Source organism: Gymnoscopelus braueri (assembly GCF_963280865.1).
Source record: "Gymnoscopelus braueri genome assembly, chromosome: 11".
In the NCBI taxonomy this organism is placed as follows: Eukaryota; Metazoa; Chordata; class Actinopteri; order Myctophiformes; family Myctophidae; genus Gymnoscopelus; species Gymnoscopelus braueri.
This window is the reverse complement of record NC_137613.1, coordinates 49,070,070-49,096,030: the sequence shown is the minus strand read 5'-3', so window position 1 is coordinate 49,096,030 and position 25,961 is coordinate 49,070,070. Positions and strand designations below refer to the sequence as shown.

General features: G+C 43.5%; 1 protein-coding gene across 1 annotated transcript in view; it reads left to right on the top strand.

The window, feature by feature from the left end:
* Positions 1–25,961, top strand: part of LOC308094548 (receptor-type tyrosine-protein phosphatase U-like) — a 166,384-nt gene that overhangs the window by 75,003 nt on the left and 65,420 nt on the right. The window contains exons 3-5 of the mRNA XM_080441272.1: positions 8,140–8,411; positions 15,906–15,987; positions 25,339–25,454. Of these exons, the coding sequence (XP_080297398.1) occupies positions 8,140–8,411; positions 15,906–15,987; positions 25,339–25,454 (470 nt within the window). The remainder of the gene's footprint in view (positions 1–8,139; positions 8,412–15,905; positions 15,988–25,338; positions 25,455–25,961) is intronic.

Below are 25,961 nucleotides of genomic sequence, written 5' to 3'. Positions count from 1 at the left end.
TGGAGATGAGATTGATTCAGGAAATGGAAGGTTCTGTTTGTCTTTGACAACAAAAGAGAGAGAGAGAGAGAGAGAGAGAGAGAGAGAGAGAGAGATCTATGGGCCATGTGGATTCAGGATGACTCCTGGTGTCATTCTCCACAGGTCGTGTTTTCATTTATTGGATTCTTCCTGCGTTCATCTCAGGTTACCGAAAGCAGGTTCTCTGGTTGCATCATGTCTTACAGCCCCCCACCCCCTTGTGTGAAATATTTCCCTTGTCCATAACGACAGAATCTGCTGCTTGGGTTGTTGGATTTTTGATATACAAACAGAAGCATTAGGAGGCATCAAAAAAACTAATAATGTCTCTATGTACGTGTCGGACACATTAGTGTTGAAGGATGTTTTTGCCCCCCCGAAGGCACAGAAAGGCATCCATTTAAGTGCTATCGAGAAGAAAGTCATTTGCCTGTACGATATGTTACATCAGGATGTGTAAAATAAAAAAAAAAAAGTAAAACAAATTGTGGATATTTTGTAAACATTCAACTTAAGCCATGTGACATTTCATACACTATTCGTTCTCATAATTGGGTGGAGCAGGGTGGTATGGTACTTAATGATTGGTTCCCTATAGAAACCCTGGCACTGAACTAGCAGACAGCAGTGACATCAGACTGCCAGCTACATGGACGCCTTCTGACTGTCCTTCTGGTGGAAGACATTTGTCTCATGTCTCGCATCTAAGCCATTCAGTTACAAACACACAGTGGTGGGAAAAGTACTCACATGTTTTACTTAAGTAAAGCTATCAATGCTGCAGGCAGGATACTGTAAGTATTCAAGTAAGGTATTCAAAATGTACGTGAGTAAAAGTACAAAAGTATTGGTATGAAAATGTACTTAAAGTACCAAAAGTAAAAGTAGTCATTTCAGAATGTCCAAGTTCAAAATGTCTCAAATCTGTTGAAAATAGCATATCTACAAGCTCACAATGCGTGGCATTGTGAGCTTGTAGATCTGCTATTTTCAAATGGCCGAAATATATATAGGGCTGAAGTGGTTAATGTATGTTTTGTGATAATAATCTAAATCTGCAAAGTAACTAGTAACTAAAGCTGTCAAATAATTGTATTGGAGTAAAAGTACAATATTTGCCTCTGAGATGTAGTGGAGTAGAAGTAAAATTATTGAAAATGGGAAATACTATAAATTTTATAGTAAATTAAAAATTCCTCAAAAGTGTACTTAAGCACAGTATTTAAGTCAATTTACTTAGTTATACCACTGCAAACACATTCCACCTTAGACATCGTCATGTAATGTTTCGATCGCAGCACATTTTCCTTTTGTCTGCTGATTTCTCTTTAGCGGAGCCAGTGGCTCATCAGAGGAATCAGAGAGAGTTCCCTGCCACCTGTTAGACTACTTACACGTCCCCAGAGGGTCCTTACTACTTAATGACAAGAGACGAGCAAAGGGGGGGGGGGGCACACACACACACACACACACACACACACACACACACACACACACACACTGGCATGGGGAGCAGAGAACACAACACACACACACACACACACACTGGCATGGGGCGCAGAGAACACAACACACACACACACACACACTCCCCGTAATGCCCCCAAGGCGCTGAGATGAAACAAATGGTAGATCACAGGAGCCAGATGCCGAGATGCAGTGATGGGGCGATGGGAGGTATGAGGGAGTGGAGTATTGGCTCGTCAACCCACCTGCACGCTGTCACTGGATGGCTGGTAATGCACTATTGATTTCTGCCACCAAAGAAGGTTCCCTGGCATCCTGAGACGCACTCTGTCATTCGATACGATGTCTGAGTTTATTTGTGTGTGTGTGTGTGTGTGTGTGTGTTTGTGTGTGTGTGTGTGTGTGTGTGTTGGTGGGGGTGGGATGCTATTACTCAAACTCTACAGTGTGTAATCACAGAGTGTAACAGGAATATCCCAGCAGGACTTGTTAGGAGATGTTATTTTTTTATTTAGCAAGTTTTAAAACAGTATGGCAGTACAGTAACAAAAAAAACAAAATACATACAATACAATACATTACATATCAGCTCCTTCCGTGGAGCTCGCTGAGGACAGACATGTTTCAGTTTTACATTTAGATGGGCAATCTAAAGTTTTGTGGCTGTTGGGAGGGCATTCCACATTTTGTTGGCATTATAGTAGAGGGCATTTCCACCCATGTTTGTGCCGAATTTAGGTGGAACAAGGTCAGAGGTCCAGACGATGGAGGTTGACATACAGTATTTAATGCCCTAAGTCAGTGTAGGGGATTTGTGGAGAAACCATGTGTTGTTTTGAATGGCCTCCAGGTTGCGTTTGGACTTTTGGACTCTCGCCTCAATTAATTATTTATTTTTGCCAGTTGTCTGCAGCAGACAGCCTTGTTAAATTGTTTGCATCAGAGGTTATAGGCTCTGTCAACTTCACATTCATGACCAGCTGGCGTCGTTTCGCAGATTTCCCCATTTGCACGGCGTACAGCGTCGTGTCACTTTGTAAATGGCTAAATCTGCATCGCCTTTTGGCTCCAATAAACAAACCCGTCCCCTCTGTCACTGCCAGCCGCACAGATCACTCTGCTACAGCCAGAGACACAAAGGGAAAGCAAACATTGAGACCAATCTGTGCGTTCCCAATCGACCGCGGCTGCCCTTCCCATTGTATCATCAGAGCTGAACATCGCTCCGGGGTTTTGCACTATTTGGAAACAAAGCAAAACAAAATGAAACGGTCCAAATTGAAAATCCTGGCTGACCTTTCTCAAATCCCCTGGACAAGGGAGATGTTTGGAAAATGAACTAGTTGTAGTTTTCTCTAAACTCGAGGCTGGCATATCACACAAATTAGTTGATGCTCCCCAAACTTAATTTCCTGGTGGTAAATAATATAAAGTGGATGCTAATTATTTTTGAATTAAAATGAATCATTCAGCTGTGAAAGATGCCCTTGTCAGTGTGTAGAACAAGGCTGCTTTATACATTTTATACAAATGTATTTATACAAAACATTGGGGATGGAGGCAGAGAAAACAGAGAAATAAAGATAGTGTCTGTCTCAACCCCTCCCTCCTCTTTAGCTCACCTACCTGTTTTTATGGGTGTAAGTATGATTAAAAGTGGGCAGACCTGTGACTCAGGTTCCAACCCACATTCTGATATGAATTCAGTGAGCTGAAGCCGTTCCCTAATCTCTTAATGCTGTTCCCTCGTCCTTGGCAGGGTCACAGGGGAAATAGATGGAGCCTTATCAGCCTCTATGGATTTATGGGAAAGAAAATCTGCAGCGGGTATTTCTTTACGCCAATGTGTGTGTGTGTGTGTGTGTGTGTGTGTGTGTGTGCGTGTGTGTGCGTGTGCGTGCGTGCGCGTGCATGTCTGTCCTCAGAGATATCAAGTGAGGTTACCAGTGGCTTGTCATATCATATCCATTTTTATCACGGTCTTAATTATTGCATTAATCATGTTGAATTACTCCGTCAAGCTGAAGTGGAAGACAATATGGAGGCTTCTTTGGTGAAGAAGAATTTGTGACGTGATGCTAACCTTCAGCATGGGGCTGCATCTCCTCACTCTCATACACTTCACCAAATTGAAACACATATTTATGATGATCTACTCAACACCTCCATGCATTAATATAGAAATTGCTTGTTCCATCCCCCCCTGTGACAACAGAGGAGAACTCTGTCAGAGCTAAATCTTCATTTGATTTTCCTAATAGTCCTCAGGTTGTGAATGAGTCATTTAAACTAAACATCATTTGATCTCTGACTGTATATGCAGCTACTGTATACAGTATGCTGCTGGGCCTGATCTTACTGATACCCTGGGACAAAAGAGGGGTTCTCAACTTCACTTCTGGGACTCTGAGAGTGTACAACAATGGACTGCTCCAGCAACAGCGACAGCCACAGTGTCCAGTGGCCCCCGAAGTGAAGGAAAGTAATTTAGTCCCTGTGGCCCTGAAGGGCCCACACATCAAAGGAGGGGTGCGGGAGGCTGACAGGTTCTAAGTCAGAGCCTGTCCAGCTTCGCTTGGGTGCAGGTGAGAAACCGTGGAAAAGATAGAAGATGAAAAACAGCCACTCTCATGTCTCTGTGTTCTTACAAAACACAGAGAAGTGAGAGTGTCTGTAGCCTTTTTGTCGCGTGACGCCGCTTCTGTCAACTTGACACTTTGTGCCTTTTGGTGGAGAAGAAGATTGGATTGGACGCTGGACAGGGAGGGGTCGTGACATTCAGCTTGGGTCATGTTGGCTCTTCTGATCTGCCTCAGGTAGTTTTTATGTTTGATAAAACATTTTCTCAGTCTGGCAAAATGTCATGGAGGAATTCAACAGTAGGCTGCGTGCACACATCTGTTAGCCTAACTCTGTGTGTGTGTGTGTGTGTGTGTGTGTGTGTGTGTGTGTGTGTGTGTGTGTGTGTGTGTGTGTGTGTGTGTGTGTGTGTGTGTGTGTGTGTGTGTGTGTGTGTGTGTGTGTGTGTGTGTGTGTGTGTGTGTGTGTGTGTGTGCGTGCGTGCGTGCGTGCGTGCGTGCGTGCGTGCGTGCGCGCACACACACAGTATGATATATATACTAGCCTATATGTATGATTTAACAGTTAATCTATTCTGTCCTAATATAAAGTCACACACATGCCTTATATGATATACATTCTTCCGTTGAGAAGAACTGCAGTACTCACAAGCATTTCAAAGTAATTAGAACATAGGCCTGTTTCCAGATGGTTGAAAAAGAGATTAAACTCTCAATGTGATTTACTCCTATTAAATAAAGGATAAATTAAAACATTAAAAAGTTATTTATTTTGTGGTCCTGCAGGCAGAGAGAGTGAGAGACTAATAAGATAAATGAGAATAGAAATACCAAATCTAAATTTAGCACTGCAATCAGCTCTTGCTGTATGGTGTGTCCCTGATATTTGGACGGGAATAAGTGATTAAAAAGAGTATTCTTAATTGTGAACCAACTGTTCCTGAGTCATATGGCCAATGGTGGAAGAAGCACTCACATATTTTACTTAAGTAAAAGTAGCATTACCACAATATAAAAATACTCTGTTACAAGTAAAAAGCCTGTGTTCAAAATGTTACTTGAGTAAAAGTACAAAAGTATTGGCATCAAAATATACTTAAAGTATCAAAAGTAAAAGTAGAAAACATTTTGAAAATAGCAGATCTACAAGCTCACAACACGTCGCAATGCGAAGCATTGTGAGCCTGTAGATCAGCTATTTTCAAATAGCCTATGTATAAAATAGGGCTGAAGTGGTTAATGTGTGTTTTATAATATATTAATTTATATACGCAAACTAGTAACTAAAGTTTTCAAATAATTGTAGTGGAGTAAAAGTACAATATTTGCCTCTGAGATAGGAGTAGAAGTAAAAGTACTGAAAATTTAAAATTCTCCAGTAAAGTAAAAAAATACCTCCACATTTTACTCAAATACAGTACTTGAGTAAATGTACTTACTGTAGTTACTTTACACCACTGCATATGGCCCATAGGTCACAAGCATATCTACTGTTTCCGTAGCGTGAGGCAGCTTGATGTGCAAGTAAACCCCTTGACATGATGCTAGTACTGTACAGTATGTTACAGGGACTTAACCCCAATCCATCTGTTGATGCCAAGCAACATTGGGTACAAGTTTTATAGTCTTTGGTATGACTTGAACCCTGACCTCAGAGTCTCAGGGAGGACACTCCCTGAGTGGGCAACGTTGATGATGGAGAGGGCCACTATATTTCCACACTCACTCCAGAGGGCCACATTGCATATACCGTCGGGCAGACAGATGTCTGTATTTTAACTTTTTCCATAAATTTCCCATTCTATGTCACACAAAAGTGCGATGTGTTTTGAGCTTGTACATCTGCTATTTTTGCTATTTTTTAATTGGAATCCTGCATTAGTTTTTCCTATTTTTGAATTCGAATCCTGAAAAGTAACATTTTCATTTAATTTCAAATTAATTTAGTTATACTTATGTTAACTTTTACTAGTCATTTAAGCTACTAATATAGACTGAAGTAATTAAAGCAGGTGCATGTTTGGAATTGTAATAGCTGAAATCAGTAATATATCTGTATTCCGATATTAACCTGCGGGCCGCATTAAGTGAAGGTGGGGGCCGCATGCCATGTGGCCCCCGGGCTGCCAGTTGCCCATGTATGCTCTAACCACAAGGCCACTGAGCTGGTAAGAAGAATCAGTGAGAAAGACAGAAAAGTGAAAACGAGTGACAGAGGCTGAAGGCTGATTGGCTCCGCTAGCAGCAGGGCTATTGGAAGGCTTTTGGCAGTGTCTGTCCCTCTGTCAATAAAACTTTACTCCCAAGACATCTAAAAAACAACTGCCTTTTCCCCCGGTTTCCTGTTATCTATTTCCCAGGAAACAAACAGGCAATGGGCTGGATGGTTATTCCTGAGGTGTGAAAGCTATGAGCTATAGACTTAGTTATGAGCCATATTTTCTTGTGCCAGGAGCGCCAGAGGCCAAGATATTATTATAGTACTTTAGTATCTTAATCACCTCCCTTGCCAAGAAGCAGGGAGGAGGAGGAGACCATTTCTCACTTCTGGGAAGGTCGAGAGGATTCGGAAGTGTGTGTGTGTGTGTGTGTGTGTGTGTGTGTGTGTGTGTGTGTGTGTGTGTGTGTGTGTGTGTGTGTGTGTGTGTGTGTGTGTGTGTGTGTGTGTGTGTGTGTGTGTGTGTGTGTGTGTGTGTGTGTGTGTGTGTGTGTGTGTGTGTGTGTGTGTGTGTGTGTGTGTGTGTGTGTGCGTGTGTGCGTGCGTGTGTGTGTGTGTGTGCACATATATGGCTCAGAATGTGTGACTCTGCATACTTGCTCCCTACATGTGTGTATGGAAGTATCCCACTGTGCTCTAACTATTCCCCAGGTCACCATTACAGCCTAATAACTATGTCAGTGTGATTAATGGAAGCACGTTGCAGGGCTCTGATTGCACATTTATTCAACTACATTTCCATTCAGCTACAGTATGCTGCTGGCCCACCATGCCTCTGCCTTGTTCATCCACTCTGCTGTGGCCATTGGCCAGCCCAGTTCAATGCACTGTATGCATGTATGTATGTGCACATATGTATGTATTTTTCTATCAAATTATTTCTCTTTCTCTCTGTCTCTCTGTCTCTCTTTGTCTCTGTCTCTGTCTCTGTCTCTGTCTCTGTCTCTGTCTCTGCCTGTGTCTCTGTGTCTCTGCCTCTGTGTCTCTCTGTGTCTCTGCCTCTGTGTCTCTCTCTCTCTCTCTCTTTCTCTCTCTCTCTCTCTCTCCCCAGCAGAATCAAGCACTTTGATCTGAAATGATTATAATTAGAGGGCTAGCAAAGGTAACGTTAGGGCTGGAATAATGTGATTTGCAATAAGCGCCTGCAATAAAAAATCGTAATAAATTCAGACTTCTTATTGCAATTCCTTTGATTTTTCTCCTCCGCTCCTCTTCATTATTTCAGTAGATGTTCCTTTAGGTATAGGTTACAAATCCTTTAGGGCAAATGTCTGCAACGCTAGTCTTTTATCTCTCCTTTTCATCTCTGTATCTGTCTGGATGTCTCTCTCTCTCTCTCTCTCTCTCTCTCTCTCTCTCTCTCTCTCTCTCTCTCTCTCTCTCTCTCTCTCTCTCTCTCTCTTTCTCTCTCTCTGTGTTGTGATGCTGTTTAGTGATCCAGGTCAGTGTGTGTTGTTGTACAGGCTGGATCATAAAGTCGTGAACTGTTTGAGCCTCAGTCCAGATGAAAGTCACTACTCAGCTCTGTAGAGAGCGGCCAAATAGAGACGAACTGCTGAAGACCTTCTCCAATCAGAGTGCTCCTGTAAACATTTTGAGGCTGTCAACTTTTTTTTCTTGCAGGGACATTTTGGAAAAGTATTGTGTTATTTAATGGTTGAAAGCTAACTGAGAGGCAGCATCCACATAGATCTTTTATTTGTTCTGTCTGTCTATGTCTGTGTATAGTATATATGTATTTCACATCACTTTCGTCTTTTCCTGCATCTGGAGACAAATCAATGAACTTGCTCCGGCCCGGGGAGATGTTCGGTGTCTGGTCTCACCCTTTACTTCTCCTCTCTCTCCCTGCAGGTTCCTTCATGATGGTCAACTCCTCCCAGCATGCCGCTGGGCAGCGCGCTCAGTTGCTCCTGCGCCCGCTCAGCGAGAACGACACCCACTGCATTCAGTTCAGCTACTTCCTGTACAGCCGCGACGGCCACAGTCCCGGGGACCTGCAGGTCTACGTGCGCGTCAACGGCGGTCCGAGAGGCAGCGCCGTGTGGAACATCTCTGGCTCCCAGGGACGCCAGTGGCATCAGGTGGAGCTGGCTGTCAGCACCTTCTGGCCCAGCGAATATCAGGTGAGCCGCCGTGCCACAGTTCCTCACACACAGTTCCTCCCACACCACAACATCGTTTGTATGGTGGTATGAGGATATGATGTATAATAATGGCTCAATTGTTGCGTAATTGCTGTGGATGCGATTTTGCGGTGTATCTTTATTCTCGGCTCCATTTACCTGCGTGCTGCAGTGTGATCAATAACCACTTTGTTCAATGCATGGCCCGTTTATTAGCGCTATAATGTAGCTTGTAGGACCGTGATGACTGGATGCAGCCCTGACTCCCCTCATTACGGCCAATCATTTATCTCCTAGCGCCCCTGATTGTTCTCATGTACCACACCACCCCACCCCCCACCCCACCTCAAGCAAGCATTAATGAGGAGGCTGACGTGAGGGATTGTGGGAGTGTTGGTTTGCCGAGCAGTCTCTCACATTCCTGCGTGTGGGGGTTTGCTTCCATAACCTCGCTGCACCCAGGGCCTCATCTCAATAAATCAAGAAGCGGTTAATGAGATTAGAGGGCTGCATGGATCGATGCAGACAGCCGCCACTTTACTATCCTCCACTCTCCTGTCCCGTGCGAGAAGCCTCGCAAACAATCGATGTGATTTAAAGCCTCGATTGTCTTCATTTTAAGAAGTTTAGCCGCCACCTTGCAGTTGTAGAAGAGGCGGCAGGCAGAGGTAGCGGGCTCTCTCAGGAGAGGAACGCAATTATTAGAGGATCTCTCCCGACAAATCCCGGCCGAGAGGCGCAGGTTGTGTTGTATATGCATGATTCTTTAAGGTCTTCCTGCGGTGCACACGGACACGGGACAGATTGTTTGTGTGGTGAAAGAGGGGATGGTGTGAGGAAGGTAATGAGGCAGGTAAAGTGGTGCGTCTGTGTGAGGACCCATGTCAGTGTGAGCTGTGCTCATAAATCTTGTCCCTGCAGGGACCACGTGAGTCTTCCTCTACGCTCCCTCCCCTCTAGAGGTTGTCCCATATGGATGTTTCAAGGCGATGGTGTGTGTGTGTGTCCGTCTGCGTTTGTCTGTTTGTGAGGCTGTCACATACAGTACCACTCGTTGGGTGGTGGTGGTGGTGGATGTAGTTGTAGACAGGGCTGGATTAACACCTCTCAGTGCACCTGCAATGCCCCCCCCCCCCTCATATGAAAGAACAAGTATAAATGTAGTAATGAGAGACTATCAGTGCCTCCTGCAGGGCAAGCAGACGGCCAGAGAGATAATGTTGATGTTGGACAGAGATCAGAGGTGCTGCTGGATGGTTTACATTTACACACGTGCTGAGAAGCAGAGAGAATGGCCTCCTGTCAGACGCGCTTCCTGCTGATTGAATGCAGGTTTCAGACTCACAGCATGCACACCCAGCATGCATGCACACACACACAGCATGCATGCACACACACACAGACACACACACACACACACACACACACACACACACACACACACACACACACACCCACACCCACACCCACACACACACACACACACACACACACACACACACATACACATACACATACACATACACACACACACACACACACACACACACACACACACACACACACACACACACACACACACACACACACACACGGCAGCATGCACAGGCAGCATCACATTGCAGGTCAGGAGGTTTTGATGCAGGCCAGAGTGTGATGACTGGAGGTCAATGAGTGGGTGTGTTCTCTGGTGCGTTCAACTCACCTCTCAACTGTTTGGCTTCTTATCTGAAGATAAAGTGAGGTCACAGTAAAGAGCGCTAGAAGGAAAAGTTGTTCATTCTGGACTTTATTAAACAAAGCTGCCAAGTTACAGCCCTTCTCTCTCTGTGTACTGCCTCATTTCCCTTTCTGCTTAACCAAGAGTTATATTAATGTATTACACAGTACATTTTCATGACGTTCTCTAGTAAAATATTCGTGTTGTCCAGTAGAATATTCATGTTCTATAGTAGAATGTTCATGTTCTATAGTAGAATATTCATGTTCTCCAGTAAATATTCATGTTCTCCAGTAGAATATTCAGGTTCTCCCGTAAATATTCATGTTCTCCAGTAGAATATTCAGGTTCTCCCGTAAATATTCAGGTTCTCCAGTAGAATATTCATGGTCTCCAGTATAATATTCATGTTTGCCAGTAAAATATTCATGTTCTCCAGTAGAATATGCAGATTCTCCAGAAAATGTATGGTCTCCAGTAGAGTGTTCATGGTCTGCAATAGAATATTCATGTTCTTTAGTAGAATTTCCATGTTCTCCAGTAGAATGTTAATGTTCTCCAATAGAACATTAATGTCCTTCAGTAGAATTTCCATGTTCTCATGGCGGTAGTTGTGGTGGTCCCCCTCAGTAATCTCCCAGGGGTTCTAGCATATTGTCAATGGAATAGACACCCTCGTTGCTCAGCTGATACAGACATTAAGCCACTACGACCTACTTACTTAATAATACCGTACTTACTTATTTACTTACTTACTTAATTACTTCCAGTAGAATATTCATGGTGTCTGGTCTCAGCAGGTGTTGGAGTAACTCTGCTTATAGGAGACATGGATTGCTGACTTATACTCTCATCCTTTTCATTTTAAATCTTCCTCTTTGACTATTCATTTTTTATTATTATTCATTTTTAATTTGGCCAGGCGTCAAAGACGATGTTTTTGACCCTGTGTCTGTGTGTGTGTGTGTGTGTGTACAGCTAAGCTCAGACACCACTGGACTGATTGGTGTCAAACTTTGCATGCACACCACACCCCCAAATGTTTCAAATGGACCTCATGGTGGCGCTATAACAGGTCGCTTTACATTTTGAACTCTTGACCTGTAGGTGATATAATCAAACATTTTGACTGCTTCTGATTTTCCCCCTGAATTCCACGGATCATGACACAACTCACCATATAGGCCACGCTTATTTCCGCCTAACTAGGCGTTTTGTGTTTTCTTCAAAACACACATTTTGCTACTAAACTAATCCCATAGATTATGTCCAAAACTCATTGGACTCATTATCTCTGGAGTCATGTGATGAACATGTATGATTCCAATTTTTCATATTCCTTTCCAATTGGCTAAGATTGGTTTCCAAGGTTTGTGGGAGCGTCCCATGCATTTAAAAAAAAAGAAGGCATGTCCTGCCAGCTGCACCCCACGACTGAGGTAGCCCTGGGTAGGCCACCCAGACTGGCGAAGATTGTTATTATTATTATTATTATTATTATTATTACATAATAATGTAGAAGCTACAGTACATTTGCAGTAGGTACAGTTTGTGAGGCCAGCATAACTGCACTTCATTCTATATTTCATGTATTTTACAACCATGGCACCAATACAGTAGCCTGGTAAACCCTCCCTCCGGAAATCTTATTTCCATTTGATTTCAGGAGTGAGTCTGGCCTGAAGGCTTGTCTGGGCGTTTCTAGCCCGTACACCAAAAGGACGAGCCTATCAGCTTCGTCGCTCATCGTTCTGTGATTGACAGCGACAGTTGGCCAATCAGGTGGCGAGTTCGAGTGAGCCCGAATGGGACCGAGTGCAGCCGACAAAAATGGAACGATCCGCCATTGTTTTCTGTGGCCAGTTACACTTTTTACTTTCGGTTTTAAAACGCTCTCAAACGTCTTTTTTGAGGCACGGAATTTACTTTTAAGATATCGTTTGGATAGAATTTAGTTGTTTAACTTCATATATGTGGTCAATTAATCATGACAGAGCCTATTTAAAATTTAAAATTTAGAGAACCGGCAGGGGCGGGCAGTGTCACGCATGTATCCGAATAAGGCAACCTATTTTGGGCATGGCCGTCTCAAAAGTCCTGTTGCGTCACATTAGTCTGGAGGTCTGCTGATTGGCTGAAGGGGAACAACGATCATTGGCTGAAGGGGTTGTCAGTCAACGGTATTACTCCCGCCCAACTCCAGCCCACAGACAATATTGCAGAATGGGCGATCAGGCCAGACTCCTTCCTGCAATCAAATGGAAATGAGATTTCCGGAGGGAGGGTTTACCAGGCTACCAATACAGATCAACACAGTTTGTCTCGTTCTAACCCAACGAATCACTTGCAATCTTTGCTCAGCTCTGTTCCTCAAATGTTTGCGTGTAAATCGTTAAATTAATTAAACTGTTAGTTTAGATCAGTGGTCTCCATGTACAAATTGAAAGCGCTATCGTTACAGCGCATGCAGATATAATGAAAACCAGAAGCCATAAATATTCATTACCGTACAAATCCTCCTTTTATTGCAGTGCCTCTGCTGCTGCCAGTCTCCGCTGATTTTATGTATTTTCTCTAAGGGCGATCGGGGAACATGAGGGGACACAGTGTGGAGTTTGTCACTTCGCTGCAACAATTCTGTCATTTAATTTTCACCATGCAAACGTGATGTTGCAGGAGGCTGCTATTAACCCATTAAGACCTGAGGCCGATTCTACAAAAGCCTTCTACATCAGTAGTTCTCAATAGTTTTCGGGCTACGGACCCCCCATCTGAAAATATTTTGTACCAGGGACCCCCAGAAGAGAAAAAGAAAAGTGCACTTGTGCTGAGGCAACCTCTAAGGGTAAATAAAGGTGTAAAAAAAGAGAAGAAAAATGCATACACTGTTAATGATATGTATTGATGGGACAGTCATGAACCCACACAAATCGAGAGGGAGATGGACATTCCCCTTTGTATAGAAACTCTCCTTATACCAGAAGGTGGTGGATCTGACATCCTGTAAACCTTAAAGTTCCAATAAACTGAACTGAACTTTGATTGGTCCATCACAGTCGTGACTGGAGGGTGTTATGGAGTCCCCGCCCACGTTCATTGGTCATCCTGTTGCAGCAAACGGAGGTGGGCAGAGCGAAGGATGGAGCATGACATCACCTCAGATATTCTCAATTTAGATTAATCTATCAACCTCCCACTTTCTTCACAGCAATAGATTTTTGCTCCTCGCCTTCTGTGTGTGGGAATTGGAATTGAGGGGAACTTTGCAATCGAATATTAAAGATCCTATCGGGTCTCACTGAGACGAATAATATCAATACAGCTTAGACACCCACTCCATCTCCACTACCTCCACTTCTCTCTCCTTCTGCCATGCCAGATAGCTCTCCAGTATCTCGTCCCACACACACATCTCTCTCTCTCTCTCTCTCTCTCTCTCTTTCTCTTTCTCTCTCTCTCTCTCTCTCTCTCATCTCTCCCACTCTGTGTTCTCATCCTAGAGGAAGTCATCCCACTTACTCTTTCACATGCAGAGCACAAGTAATTTCCCGGCCCGTACAGTATGTGTGCTCTGATATTCCTTCTGTGACACACAGTCACACTCGATGGCACTTTCCCACAAGCGAGCGCCGACACAGAGGAGCTTAACGAGGGTGGGTCAAGGCGCTGAGACGAGGGAATCGATGACAGTGGTTCTGCGACTCGTCTCTAATGGCCGCCATGAGAATGAAAAATAATAAATCAATTAGGAAAGGGAGAAAACCTCAGTCTGTGTCCATCTTGCCGGGTCTTTGTGTGTTATTGATTGGCCCTCGGGCGCTGCTGTTATGTCAATGACGCAATGCATTACTCGCCTGAGCACATGACAGTGCAATATGGGTTTCACTAGGCTCGGCTGCAGTGGTGGAAAGTAACTAAGTACATTTACTTAAAGGGGAATTTTGGTTTTCTTACCTTTTCTATGACGTTATGATATCTTAGGATGAATGGTACAGTAGAAAAATTTCATAACTCTATCCTTGGTCCGCCACAGCTTAAAACGTGCCCCAATAGACCTTGCATAGTGTTCATAGTGACAGAACACTATGCAACCAAAAAAACCAAAAAGACGTCATAACGTCATAGAAAAGGTAAGAAAACCTTAGTCCAAAATTCTCCTTTAAGTACTGTACTTAAGTACAATTTTGAGGTATTTGTACTTTACTTGAGTATTTCCAATTTCCAATACTTTTACTTCTACTTACATCCCAGAGGCAACTTGTACTTTTACTCCACTACAATTATTTGAAAACTTTAGTTACTTTAATTTTCAATTATTACATTATAAAACATACATTGACTGCAACTGGCTGTTGCAAGCTGGTGGTTGTGTGAATGTCCTGAAGCAAAGCTCCGTCCTCATTTACGTGTGTGGTGGGGTGATTCCATATTTCAGGGTTTCTCAAAGTCCAGGAATACTTTGATACTATTTGGAATTCATCGATATCACTTCAGTAGTATAAAGTATAAAGTTATTTTTTATCTGGCCTAATGGAAACAAATATTGTCTCAAGTTTTCCTCGTGACATACTGTATCTTACAGGGAAAGATTCACTGATTTACGTACTGTAATATGGTGCTATAAAGTAACAAAATGTAATTCAGGGGTGTCGTGAATGAAAAAGATATGTACAGGGGTCTGCCATATTTGGGTCTACCATATTTGGCCATATTTAGTTACAAGACCTATGACATCATCGGTAACTGCTTTTAACAGCTGGCCAGAAAGAGCTAAGACATGATTACACTTCACACAAACACCAGAGAGAGGAACCAGATAGAAACCTTACAGTATCATTTTTAAACTTAATCTGTTTCTAACCGATGTACTGTCTTTGGCGACTGGTTTTCCCCAGTGAGGATGGCCAAAACAGACTTTTATCATCATCTGTTCAAGATTCTCTTAATCGGTGAACCTGGCGTAGGAAAGACCAGTCTGCTTTTGCGCTTTGCAGACAACACGTTCACAGAGGAACACACCAGTACGGCCGCCGTGGACTTTAAAAGTAAGATCATAGAGTTGGACAACAAGGTGGTCAAACTGCAGGTATGGGACATTGCCGGTCAGGAGAGGTTCAAGACGATCGCGCAGAAATGCTACCGAGGAACCCAAGGCGTCCTCCTGGTCTACGACGTGACGCGGAGGGACTCGTTCGACGGTTTGAAGCCGTGGCTCAGGGCGCTCAGAAAGCATGTGGGCAAGAACGTCAAGAAGCTGCTGGTGGCCAATAAGTGCGACCGCGCAGACGAGAAGGGCGTCGTGGAGTTTAACGCCGTTGCCAGGGAATTCGCTAACAAACTGGAGATGCCTTTTTTCAGAGCCAGCGGTAAAACCAACTTCAACGTGGAGGAAGTCTTCGCGAGTCTGGCGACCGAGATCAAGGAGGAACTAGAGGTCAAATTGAGTTGCATATTGACCGCCTTTTACCTTGTTGACTGGTCTCCATGGGCACCGAATATATTTGCAGTAAATAGCCAATCTACAAACTCCCAGGGAGTTTAGCTCTGCTGTTTTTGAGTGAATGTTCCCCTCCCATAATAGGGATGCTAGGGTTCCAGTGGTTCAAATTTCTTTATTTTCAGACGTTTTCATAGCAAAAGATTGGTGGCCCTCTTGTAGTAACTCTGAGGACCCCCTGTTGAAGACCCATGTAAACCAGTGATTGTCAGGCCAGTGGTTCTCCCCGGGACCCAGACTAGTCTTATTAATTACATGTTCTCATATCTCTTCACAGGTTGTGTTTGAGGCGACTGTTCCGGAGGAGCGTCAGGGCTACATGGCTTTGGACGACATCGTGCTGTTAAACTACCCTTGTTGTAAGTACCCTCCCACTCGTCATCTATTTGTGTCCTTTAAATGTTTTTCAGAATGAAGCTGGTAGATGGCCGTCTCAGGAGTTATTTAGAGGACGTGGTTGAGGACTGAGAACAGAGCGTTCTTCCAGTGTCTCTGACAGGAAGTCACCTTTTATTGGCGGCTCCTGACGCGTGTTAGAAGCGCAGCGCCACAGCAGAGAGCCTCGCCGCGTGTCCGAACAGAACGGCTGACCTTTACCATGCGGCTTCACTTCCAGAAGAGGCTATTTCAAAGCTAATGTGATGTCACATCGCTACGCTAGCTCTCAAAGCCTCGAGATGTTCTTTTGTTGGTTAGCAGTGAGACATGAGAGGCTTGGAGGAAGAGGGGGGGGGGGTGTCATGGCTCTATGTGCTTCTGTACGCTGACATTATGTTCTCCTCTTTGCACATGGATTACCCATCGTCCCTCACGCCAGGCCCTTTCTTTCACTGCCTTCCATTCTTTTCCTCTCATATCCTTTTACTTCACTGGACAACAGACGCAAAGCTCTCAACCCTGGTGACAGCTCTGTATATCTGGCACTGACCCCCAGGCACACTTTATGGAGGCTAGGGAAAAGGGAGAGTTAGAATGGGGCGAGGCCATTTCTTTAGAGCAGTGGTTTTCAACCCTTTTCATATCAAGGTCCATTTATTTATTCGCATTTGAGCCACGGACCACCATTTGATGAGATTTAGACTCTCAGACCCAAGACTATATTGTATATAAATATTTTGTTATCATTGGATACAATGTTGTCCACAATTCCATGCTGTATTTATGTGGTACCATAGGAGAGATAATAGCAGGTACACATTGATCAAAATAACAATTAAATCTTTCATTAAAGGGATAGTTCACCCCCAAAATGACTTTTTTCTATCGATTAGTCACCCCATGGAGACTTGAATTCATGGATATTGTTTTGATTTTGTCGCATTCCTAAGCCAATCATTTGATGACCGGCAGCGGTTCCGGTAGGAGACACAAAGAGTCTCCTTTGTGTCTCCTACCGGAACCACTGCCTACCGGTCCGCTGGTTATCAAATTATTGGCTTAGGAATGTCACAAAAATAAAAAAATATCCATGAATTCAAGTCTCCGTGGGGTGACTAATCGATAGAAAAAGGTCGTTTTTTTGGGTGAACTATCCCTTTAACACATTCCATGCCAGAGTTTAATCTCATAATGTACTCACCGGTGCCAGCGTTTTATTGTTGTTTTTTTGTTTTTTTCATGTCGCCACAGACCTCGCTAAATAAGTTAAAAGTGCGCGTTCATTTGGTTCTAAACACACAGCGGATCTGTGAGAAACGGCCAGCGAAAATAGTTTCCAAATGCGAGCCGCCATCTTGAAGATACAGTGGATCAACGCTAAACAGTGATCAGCGAGGAGAAAAACAACAACCGAGAAAATCGAGTTTTAAACAGGATCCCAGACAGGAAGCAGATACGATCGAAAAAAACGGAACCCGAATAATTCTGTTTCCGACCGGAAACCGGAAACGGAAATGGATCAAAAAAATTCGGAAAGTGCACCTGGGGCAATTTCAATGGGAATCGGCGGTTCGCGTAGATCTACGCGACTGGCACGCTGCGGCTTTAAATAGGTTCGCGTAGATCTACGCGACTGGCATTCAATGTGTTAAGAATGCAGATGTTTAACAATAATTTAACTCTTGAGAGTTAAATTATTGAAACCAAATGGACCTTACGGGTTCCAGGTGGGGAACACCTGGAACCCCCCCAAGGACCACTGGTGGTCCCCGGACCACTGGTTGAGAACCACTGCTTTAGAGCCAAGATGGCCACACTAGCACTGTCATTCACAGAAAGGGATAATACTGTTTGAGTCGCATAACTGCGAGAAAATGTTAATACATGATAATGTTGTGGATTTTCCGAGTTCATGAAATTCTGATATAGAGTATAAAAACTAAAGTCAGAGCTAAAGTTAGGAATCACTAAAATCCTCAAGAGGGAAACAGGCATAAGGGCTTTTTTACGAAACTCCACACAGGGTGTCAAAAGGAGGGAGATTAGTCTAGGATGTTTGGAGAGTTGGCCAGAAGAGTCTCGGAGGTTTGTAATGTTGGTCAGGATGTTGTAGGGAAGGGAGAAGAGTCCAGGAGGTTTGTAATGTTGGTCAGGATGTTGTAGGGAAGGGAGAAGAGTCCAGGAGGTTTGTAATGTTGGTCAGGATGTTGTAGGGAAGGGAGAAGAGTCCAGGAGGTTTGGAGTGTTGGTCAGGGTGTTGTAGGGAAGGGAGAAGAGTCCAGGAGGTTTGGAGTGTTGGTCAGGGTGTTGTAGGGAAGGGAGAAGAGTCCAGGAGGTTTGGAGTGTTGGTCAGGGTGTTGTAGGGAAGGGAGAAGAGTCCAGGAGGTAGTGGTGTAGGGGCACACGTTGCCATGGCCTCCTACTTGCAACATGATCCTGTTAACCACAAAACTGGTCTCTGTTGATGTTGTGCTAGATAAATGTCTTGACCTAGGAAATATATATTTAATCAGTCCCTGCATAATGATTGCTAGGCACCTTCTAACGTGGTTCACACTTAAAGGAGTTGAAAAATACTTATTTTCTATCAATTACACACCCCATGAAGCCTTGAATTCATGGATGTTTTTAGTTTTTGTCGCATTCCTAAACCAATAATTTGATGACCGGGTGTATTTCCAGTAGGATACACCGGATACATTAGCATCTTTCCCCCGGTCATGAAATTATTGGCTCAGGAATGCGATAAAAACAAAACAAAATCCAATTTTGTAATTGATAGAAAATAAGTAATTTTTTGGGGTGAACTTTATTCAGTTCTCTGACAAACTGACGGGTGGAAAATTGCATCAAAAGTGATCAAGAAAGTCAATCAAATAAGAGTTTTTGGGCAGGATTTCCTCTTTTGTCAACAAAAGTGCTCTCAAGACTCTACCTGGAGCCCTTATTCAATGCCATTTTGATTATGCTTGCACCTCTTGGTTCTCCAACATCTCAATGTCACTAAAAACTGATACGACTACTTCTCTGCCTTATTAGCCCTTGACCCACCTAATTCCAACACACTGCTAGTTTGGGACGGCTCAGGGGAGAAGACAGGGTTAAGCAAATATCAATGGGATTGGTATTGAAGATAGTCAAAGGCAGGCCTGGAATTTTGTCATTTTAGGGCCATTTTTTGAGGGCACAAAAGTAAAATGCCAGGGCAGGAAGGCCATCAAATAAAACAAGATTTTAGTCCATTGAAAGAATGAATTGCATTTAAGGATTACTAGTAAGGATGGTTTTAAATGTAATATGTAGACTATCTGCAGTGAAATAAATAAATTATGGTATTTACAATCTGATCCATGCTCAGCCCTGCACCAATCAAAGACACTGGATTGGTTTAAAGATGGGGACTCACACATGGAGACACTAGTGTCTAAATGACAAGAAAGAGACACTGGTGTCTACATGTTGACAAGAAAGAGACAGAGGAGTGGTACAGTCAGTCAGTTGGGGCATTAAGGCCTCACGGCATGCCATTTCTTTGAGGGGCACATGGCCAAACTGAGGGGCAATGGCGGCCATGGCCTTCGTGGCCTCCCTGAAATTCCTACCCTGGCCAAAGGGACAGTGCCCTCAATAGCCTCATACCTGTCTAACTACGTCTCCCAAGTGAGTGACACCCACAGCCACAACACTAGAGGGAGCGACTATGATCTGGTACCACCCCAAATTTAGAACAAACATGGGACAGTTCTCATTCTGCTGCTCTGCCACCATCCATTAAAGGATGTGTAAAAAAGGCTCAGCAGCGACTGTACTGGCTCCGCCGCCTGAAGAAGCTCGGAGTAGGACGTCGCATCCTCAGGCTGTACTACAACAGTTCTGTCGAAGGCATCCTAACAGGCTGTGTCACGGCCTGGTACGGGAACTGCACTGCCCGAGAAAAGGTCAGCCTACAACGAGTAGTGCGATCGGCAGAGCGGATAATGGGAATCGAGCTCCCAGCGCTCCAGGAACTGTACAAAAAGCGGTGCGTGGTCAAAGCCAAGCGCATCATCAAGGACAAGCACCACCCAAGTCACAGACTGTTCAACCCCCTACAACGACCGCGACCGGGCAAGGGGCTCTACCGCAGTATCAAGAGTTCCACCACCAGATTTTGGTGTAGTTTCAATCCAGCCGCTGTCAGAATGCTGAATGGGGCATAAGCCTGGATGAGTTCAGCAGCCTGACAGCAGGCGGCGCAGACTTTTCTGGCTCTTCCTGAACACACCTGTGGATTATACCAGGGACAATGACTTGGACTTTAGCCCCCCCCTCGGACACACCTGTGGACTACACCAGGTACAAATGACTTTTTGTTGCACTCCCTCATGGAGCTACATGCGGATTATACTAGGGTCAGTCCACTCTAGGTGGACACGCACTGACCTTTTGCACCTTAATCCCTTGTATAACGCACTGACTTTTTTTGGGTCTTTTTATTGTGCTCCTTAAGCACCTTAACGTCCTTGTCTATCATGCACAATATAAGTATAACATGCACAGTACAATACATTGCTGCTATGCTCAGGCACCTTAGTTTAGTTTTTTTAGTTTTATTTATTATCTCAGGTAATTTGTAAATATGTAGATAACTTGTCTGGCCTTCTGTTGCTCTCTTGTTTTTGATCTCCTTCCCACCTGCCCCCCACCCTCTTCTTCTCCCCCCCCCCTCTTCTTTCTATGGAAACTAACGTTGCGATGGGAACGATGTACAAAAAAGAATTTCACCCACTTTTTTACCTTGTAAACCTGTGATGTGACAATAAAACTGATTCTGATTCTGATTCTGATTCTGTAACACTGGTTTCCTTCTAAATTGGCCTGAAAAAACATCAGGAGACCAAAAGGGGAAATAAATGTAATTTTACCATCTCTTTTGTACATATAGTGTTTGTATTTGTTGATGACATGTATTATTGTGTTCATTTTGTATGCTATGTTGATGAATTGAATGCATAGGACCACAATGGAAACGAGTCCCCAGGACTTTTTTGTGTTATCCTTTTGGCTTTAATGTCCTACTGTACCACCTGCTGTTTACATTTCTGACTAATAAAGTATTCAATCAAACTCTTGCATACTAACTTGAAAAAAGAAACCTTACTGTTGGATTTGAACTAACAGCCTTCTGTTTACAATGCATCTTCTGTGCTACATACTGTAGGCATGGAAGTTACAAGTGACAATGAAATAGTTTAGATTCACAGTGCAAATGTATCCAACGGCAGGAATGAACCAAGGACCTTGGTTCAATCGTGGACATCTTGAAGCCTGTGGGGACCACCGCTTGGGAGAGGCAGAGATTGAAAAATAATACTCCTGCTCAGCTGCTTTGAGGACACTGTCTGAGATTTTAGGGCCAGCAGCTTTAATAAAAACATATATGTCTGCCAACTAACTAGAAATGCAGCTTATGTTCCCAACCAAGCAGCACAATCTTATATAGCTATTGGAAAGAGTCAACTGTAAGACATTCGATTTTAATAAGCAAGTGTAGTGTGGATTATTTCTTCAACAACCTCTGTGAAAGCAAACGTGTTGGAGATTACAGGATTTATCCTGCAACACTTAATACCCGATTTATACTTATTGCATGACACGCGCACACAACCAAGTATAACTCAGGCTTTAGTTTGACCTTGGCATGACCTGATGAGTCTTCAAATAGAGCCCCAACTCCAATATGGTGTCATTTATAACTCAGCACCACCAGCAAAGCAAACCTCAACAAGTCAAAACTCAGCAACACTTCTTTACTACTACTTTATGAAAGTTGTTCTATATCCTACAAGTGTTGCTGGAGTTCTGACCTTTTCCCTTTCACTGTGCACCTACGAAACATGACAGAAAGCCTTACTTCACTTCTATAAAAGCTAAACAAGTGACAGAAGCTAACGAACACCATTTACATTTAATAAACTGAGACCGAGTGTGACTTACTTGACTGCCATGGAATTTTTTTCACACCGGTTGATACTTAACCCTTGCAGCCCTATTTTGGGTAGGTCATTATAGGAAAATAAAATAGTGACAATACCTTATTCTTCACCCCCCCCCCCGTACAGGCATCCGTTTGAACAAATATTCCTCGTCTAATAAATGCACCCCTTCGTTTTAGTGCTCACATTTTCACTGTGAGAAATAGAGTGCAGGTACTTAAGAAAATTAGCCTTGTTCTGCATCTCAGCATCATCCATTAATATACATCCTGTTGGAGAGCGTCCAGCAGAGCTTTGAGCCGTTATGGAGATGGGAACGTCTGGGCTAAAAAGCTCAGAATAAGGATTTACTGGCATTTTTAATGGGGATGTAAAAGTAATTGAGGCTGAAAGCCAGAAGTAGTGTGTGATGCCTGGAGAGTAAAACATTTGGTACTGCTGAGAAACAGAAAAGGGAATCGGTCTCCCTGTCAGACCCAATTTAATAGTTGTACGGTCACCGTTTCTTTGTGTATATCCGACTCTCTGGGCTGTTGACAAGTGGCCAAGCCCATTGAACTGAATCCATCTCTTAAATTAAAGACAACACAGTTAAAGACACATCATGTGGACTTCAGGACACTGTTGTATCTGTTCACCGCTTACGGTTTGTCACCCTAGACAATTTTGATGCCAAGCTTTAACTACCACAGGCAAGCCGTCATACAGTGTTGATTTCGTCGACTAAAACTATGACTAAAAATGTTCGTGGACAACCTTTTTTCACTGACAACTAAATTAAAACAAAGCTATGATGACTAAAACTAAATATATTGACAATTGTCAACAAATAAAACTAGACTAAAATGTTAGGGAGGGACTAGTGGAGAAGAGATCCAGTAGAGCTGTTGCGCTCTGAAAATAGCAGATCTACAAGCTCACAACGCGTCTCACTGCAAGTTGCAACACGTTGTGAGCTTGTAGATCGGCTATTTTCAGCATGCAACCAGGTGTAAAATCAGCCATTAAGACGCCATCAAGGCCTGCCAAAATACATTTTAGTCGACTAAATCTGTAGATTTAGTAGACTATAATCTTATATTTAGTCAACTAAAACATTTCAGGTGGAATTTTAGTTAAAAGACTGACTAAAACCAAACCAAATGTGCGGTCAAAATCAACACTGCTATCATAGCATCTTGACTGTCCTACTTAAGTGACCATATAACCTAGAACCTAGCCATTCACATGTGTGCAACACATGGGAAAGCACTCAACTTAAAAAGGACAAATTTAAAAATAGTGTACTTTATTATAAAGTTAAAATCTCATGTTAAAAATAAATCTTACATTAAATGTGCAATCATGTCATGATAAACACTTAAAATCAGTGGTCGGTTTCCGTCCGTCTTCCCCTGTCGGGGGTCAGAGCTCTGCGGGCGGCACGCATCATCTGGCGGCCCAGAGCTTTAACAGGGCCGAGACGCAAAGGGGAAACCCCACGAGTTGCTGCAGATTCTTCAGCCTGGCGTGAGTCATCGGAAGACAACGCAAAGTCAGTTTCGGTGCGCGTGACCTCCACCACTGGCAGGGCACGCCGTTGACCCTTGTGAAACAGGGATTCCCGGCGCTGCGTGCAGGGGCTCTCGGCGAGCACAGCCCGGAACCCGTACGGCGTGGTCACCTTCTCCACGTGCTCCAGAGACATGGCCGCACGTGTGGACAGGTCCGTGTCCCTCGCCACCTCGGGCTCCTCTGTGGTGTGGCCAGTGCGGCGGTGTCTCTCTCTCTCCTCCAGGTGTAAAATGTCCTCTGTGGTGTGGCCAGTGCGGCGGTGACGTCCCAGCCACGTGAAACACGGTGATGGACGGAGAGGATAGGGTTGCGCGGGCGATGGCGCCGGAAGAGCGAGGTGCTGCTGGTAGTCGGGGTTCTCCGTGGAGTCCTGGGACAGCAGTCTGCGTCGGTCCGGTTGGTGTCGTCGACCGCATGGGGAGAGGAGACACAGAGGAGACCTGGAGGGCGAGGGGATGATGAACGATGGGATCCGCTCCGGTGTCAGAACGTTCCTCAATAAACCCGCTTTAAAGACTGACATTTTACACCTGGAGGAGAGAGAGAGACCTGGAGGAGAGAGAGAGATGGTGTAGTTAAGAAGGATGTGATTAACCCATTAAGACCAGGAACGTGTCTGTCATTTTAACATTTTGTGGAAATCTTTGAATATATATTTTTTAAACTAAATTTTTAACTCAAATCTTTGCTTCTGGGGATTCTACAAATGTCTTTGAAATCCTAACGTTTTTTTTTAATATAATATCAGTGGTTCTCAAACTTTTTCATGTCAAGCACCACCCAAAATGATATGCAGTTGTCCACAGACCCCCCAATCTCAAAATATTTTGTTCCAGGAACCCCAAAAAGCAAAGATTTTAGTTAAGAAATGTATATTTATATTCAAAGATTTGCACAAATTTAAGATTTTTCAAAAGAATAGCAGATCTACAAGTTGATACATGGCGTGGCACTTGAATATCTGCTAGTTTTCTGACTAGCCAAAAAATTACACAGATGCGTTCCTGGTCTCAATGGGTTAAACATGAACACTCAGTTCAATTCAAATCCTTGTTCCACAGGGGAAATTTGATTGTGGTCAGATGTTAGACAAAATACATTCATACACGCAATTCAAGTACCAGAGATCACAGCATTCAATAGTGTGACAATAGATACATGGCCAAGGTTTCAATTGTATCACAGCCCCCTTTTGCCTTTAATTTTAAGATGAGGAAAATATTTCAAAAGGTATAAAACCAGTGAAAAACTTTAAAGATTGCGGCGGTACTTCTGGGGCCTACTGGCAGCATGCATGCAAAGTTTTGCTACATCTACATATGATTATTTTAACAAAGTAAGAAGGAAAAAAGCATAAAAACTTACTTTCATAAACAGCACACCACTAGGAATGAAGGGAGAGCAAAATGAAACCCCAATTTCCCCTGGTTTTATTGACAGCAGGTTTTGCTGACACCAATCAACACGCTCACCATGGTTGATGAGCAGCTGGACCGATTAGTTCCCTGTTCATTTCTCCATCCTCCTCGTTAACACTAATCAGTGTTCAGCTGCATGTTTGCACATACATGCACACAACTTGTGTCTGTGAGGTTCCTGCATTACAGTGAAAATATACAAAACAGAAGCACAACCAATAAGTAAACATTTAGTTAAACGTGATATGGCTCATTGATTAGATTACACTTTACACGTGTAACATGCATAACATGAATTCCATGAAGTTATACAGATCTCCAGATTTGCCACTTCACCAGAGTGTTTATGTCCATGTTGTTGTTGTTGTTTGGTGTTCTTCCACAGACAAGGTGCCACATTTTTCTCGGCTGGGTGATGTGGAGGTCAACGCTGGGCAGAACGCCACCTTCCAGTGTTTGGCTACAGGCAAGACTGCTGAAACAGAGCCCTTCTTACTGGAGGTAAGACCAGTGGTGTAAAGTACATTTAATCAAGTACTGTACTTAAGTAAAATTCTTTGCTATTTTTACTTTACTGGAGTATTTCCAATGTTCAATACTTTTACTTCTACTCCACTACATCTCAGAGGCAAATATTATACTTTTACTCCACTAGAACTATTTGAAAACGTAAGCTACTAGTTACTTTGTAGATTTTGACTTTCTACTTTTGGTACTTTAAGGGACCAGTCGAAATTTACATAAGGGGGGGCATGGAGGAAAATAGGGGAGGGTCATGCCTTTCTAATTTTGGTCCAAGGGAGGGTCAGCAAATTTTACTTTGAATCCAAGGGAGGGTCATGCAATTTTGAATTGATAAAATAGTCCGTTTTTTATATACCTTTTTAGTACAGCAGAACAGTGGTCAATGACCCCTCTCCATTTCAAAAGATACAAAGAATTCAAATCAAGTAACACCTTGTCTATTTAGAATCAATGACGGTCGTTAACAAGCCATCAACGCACAGC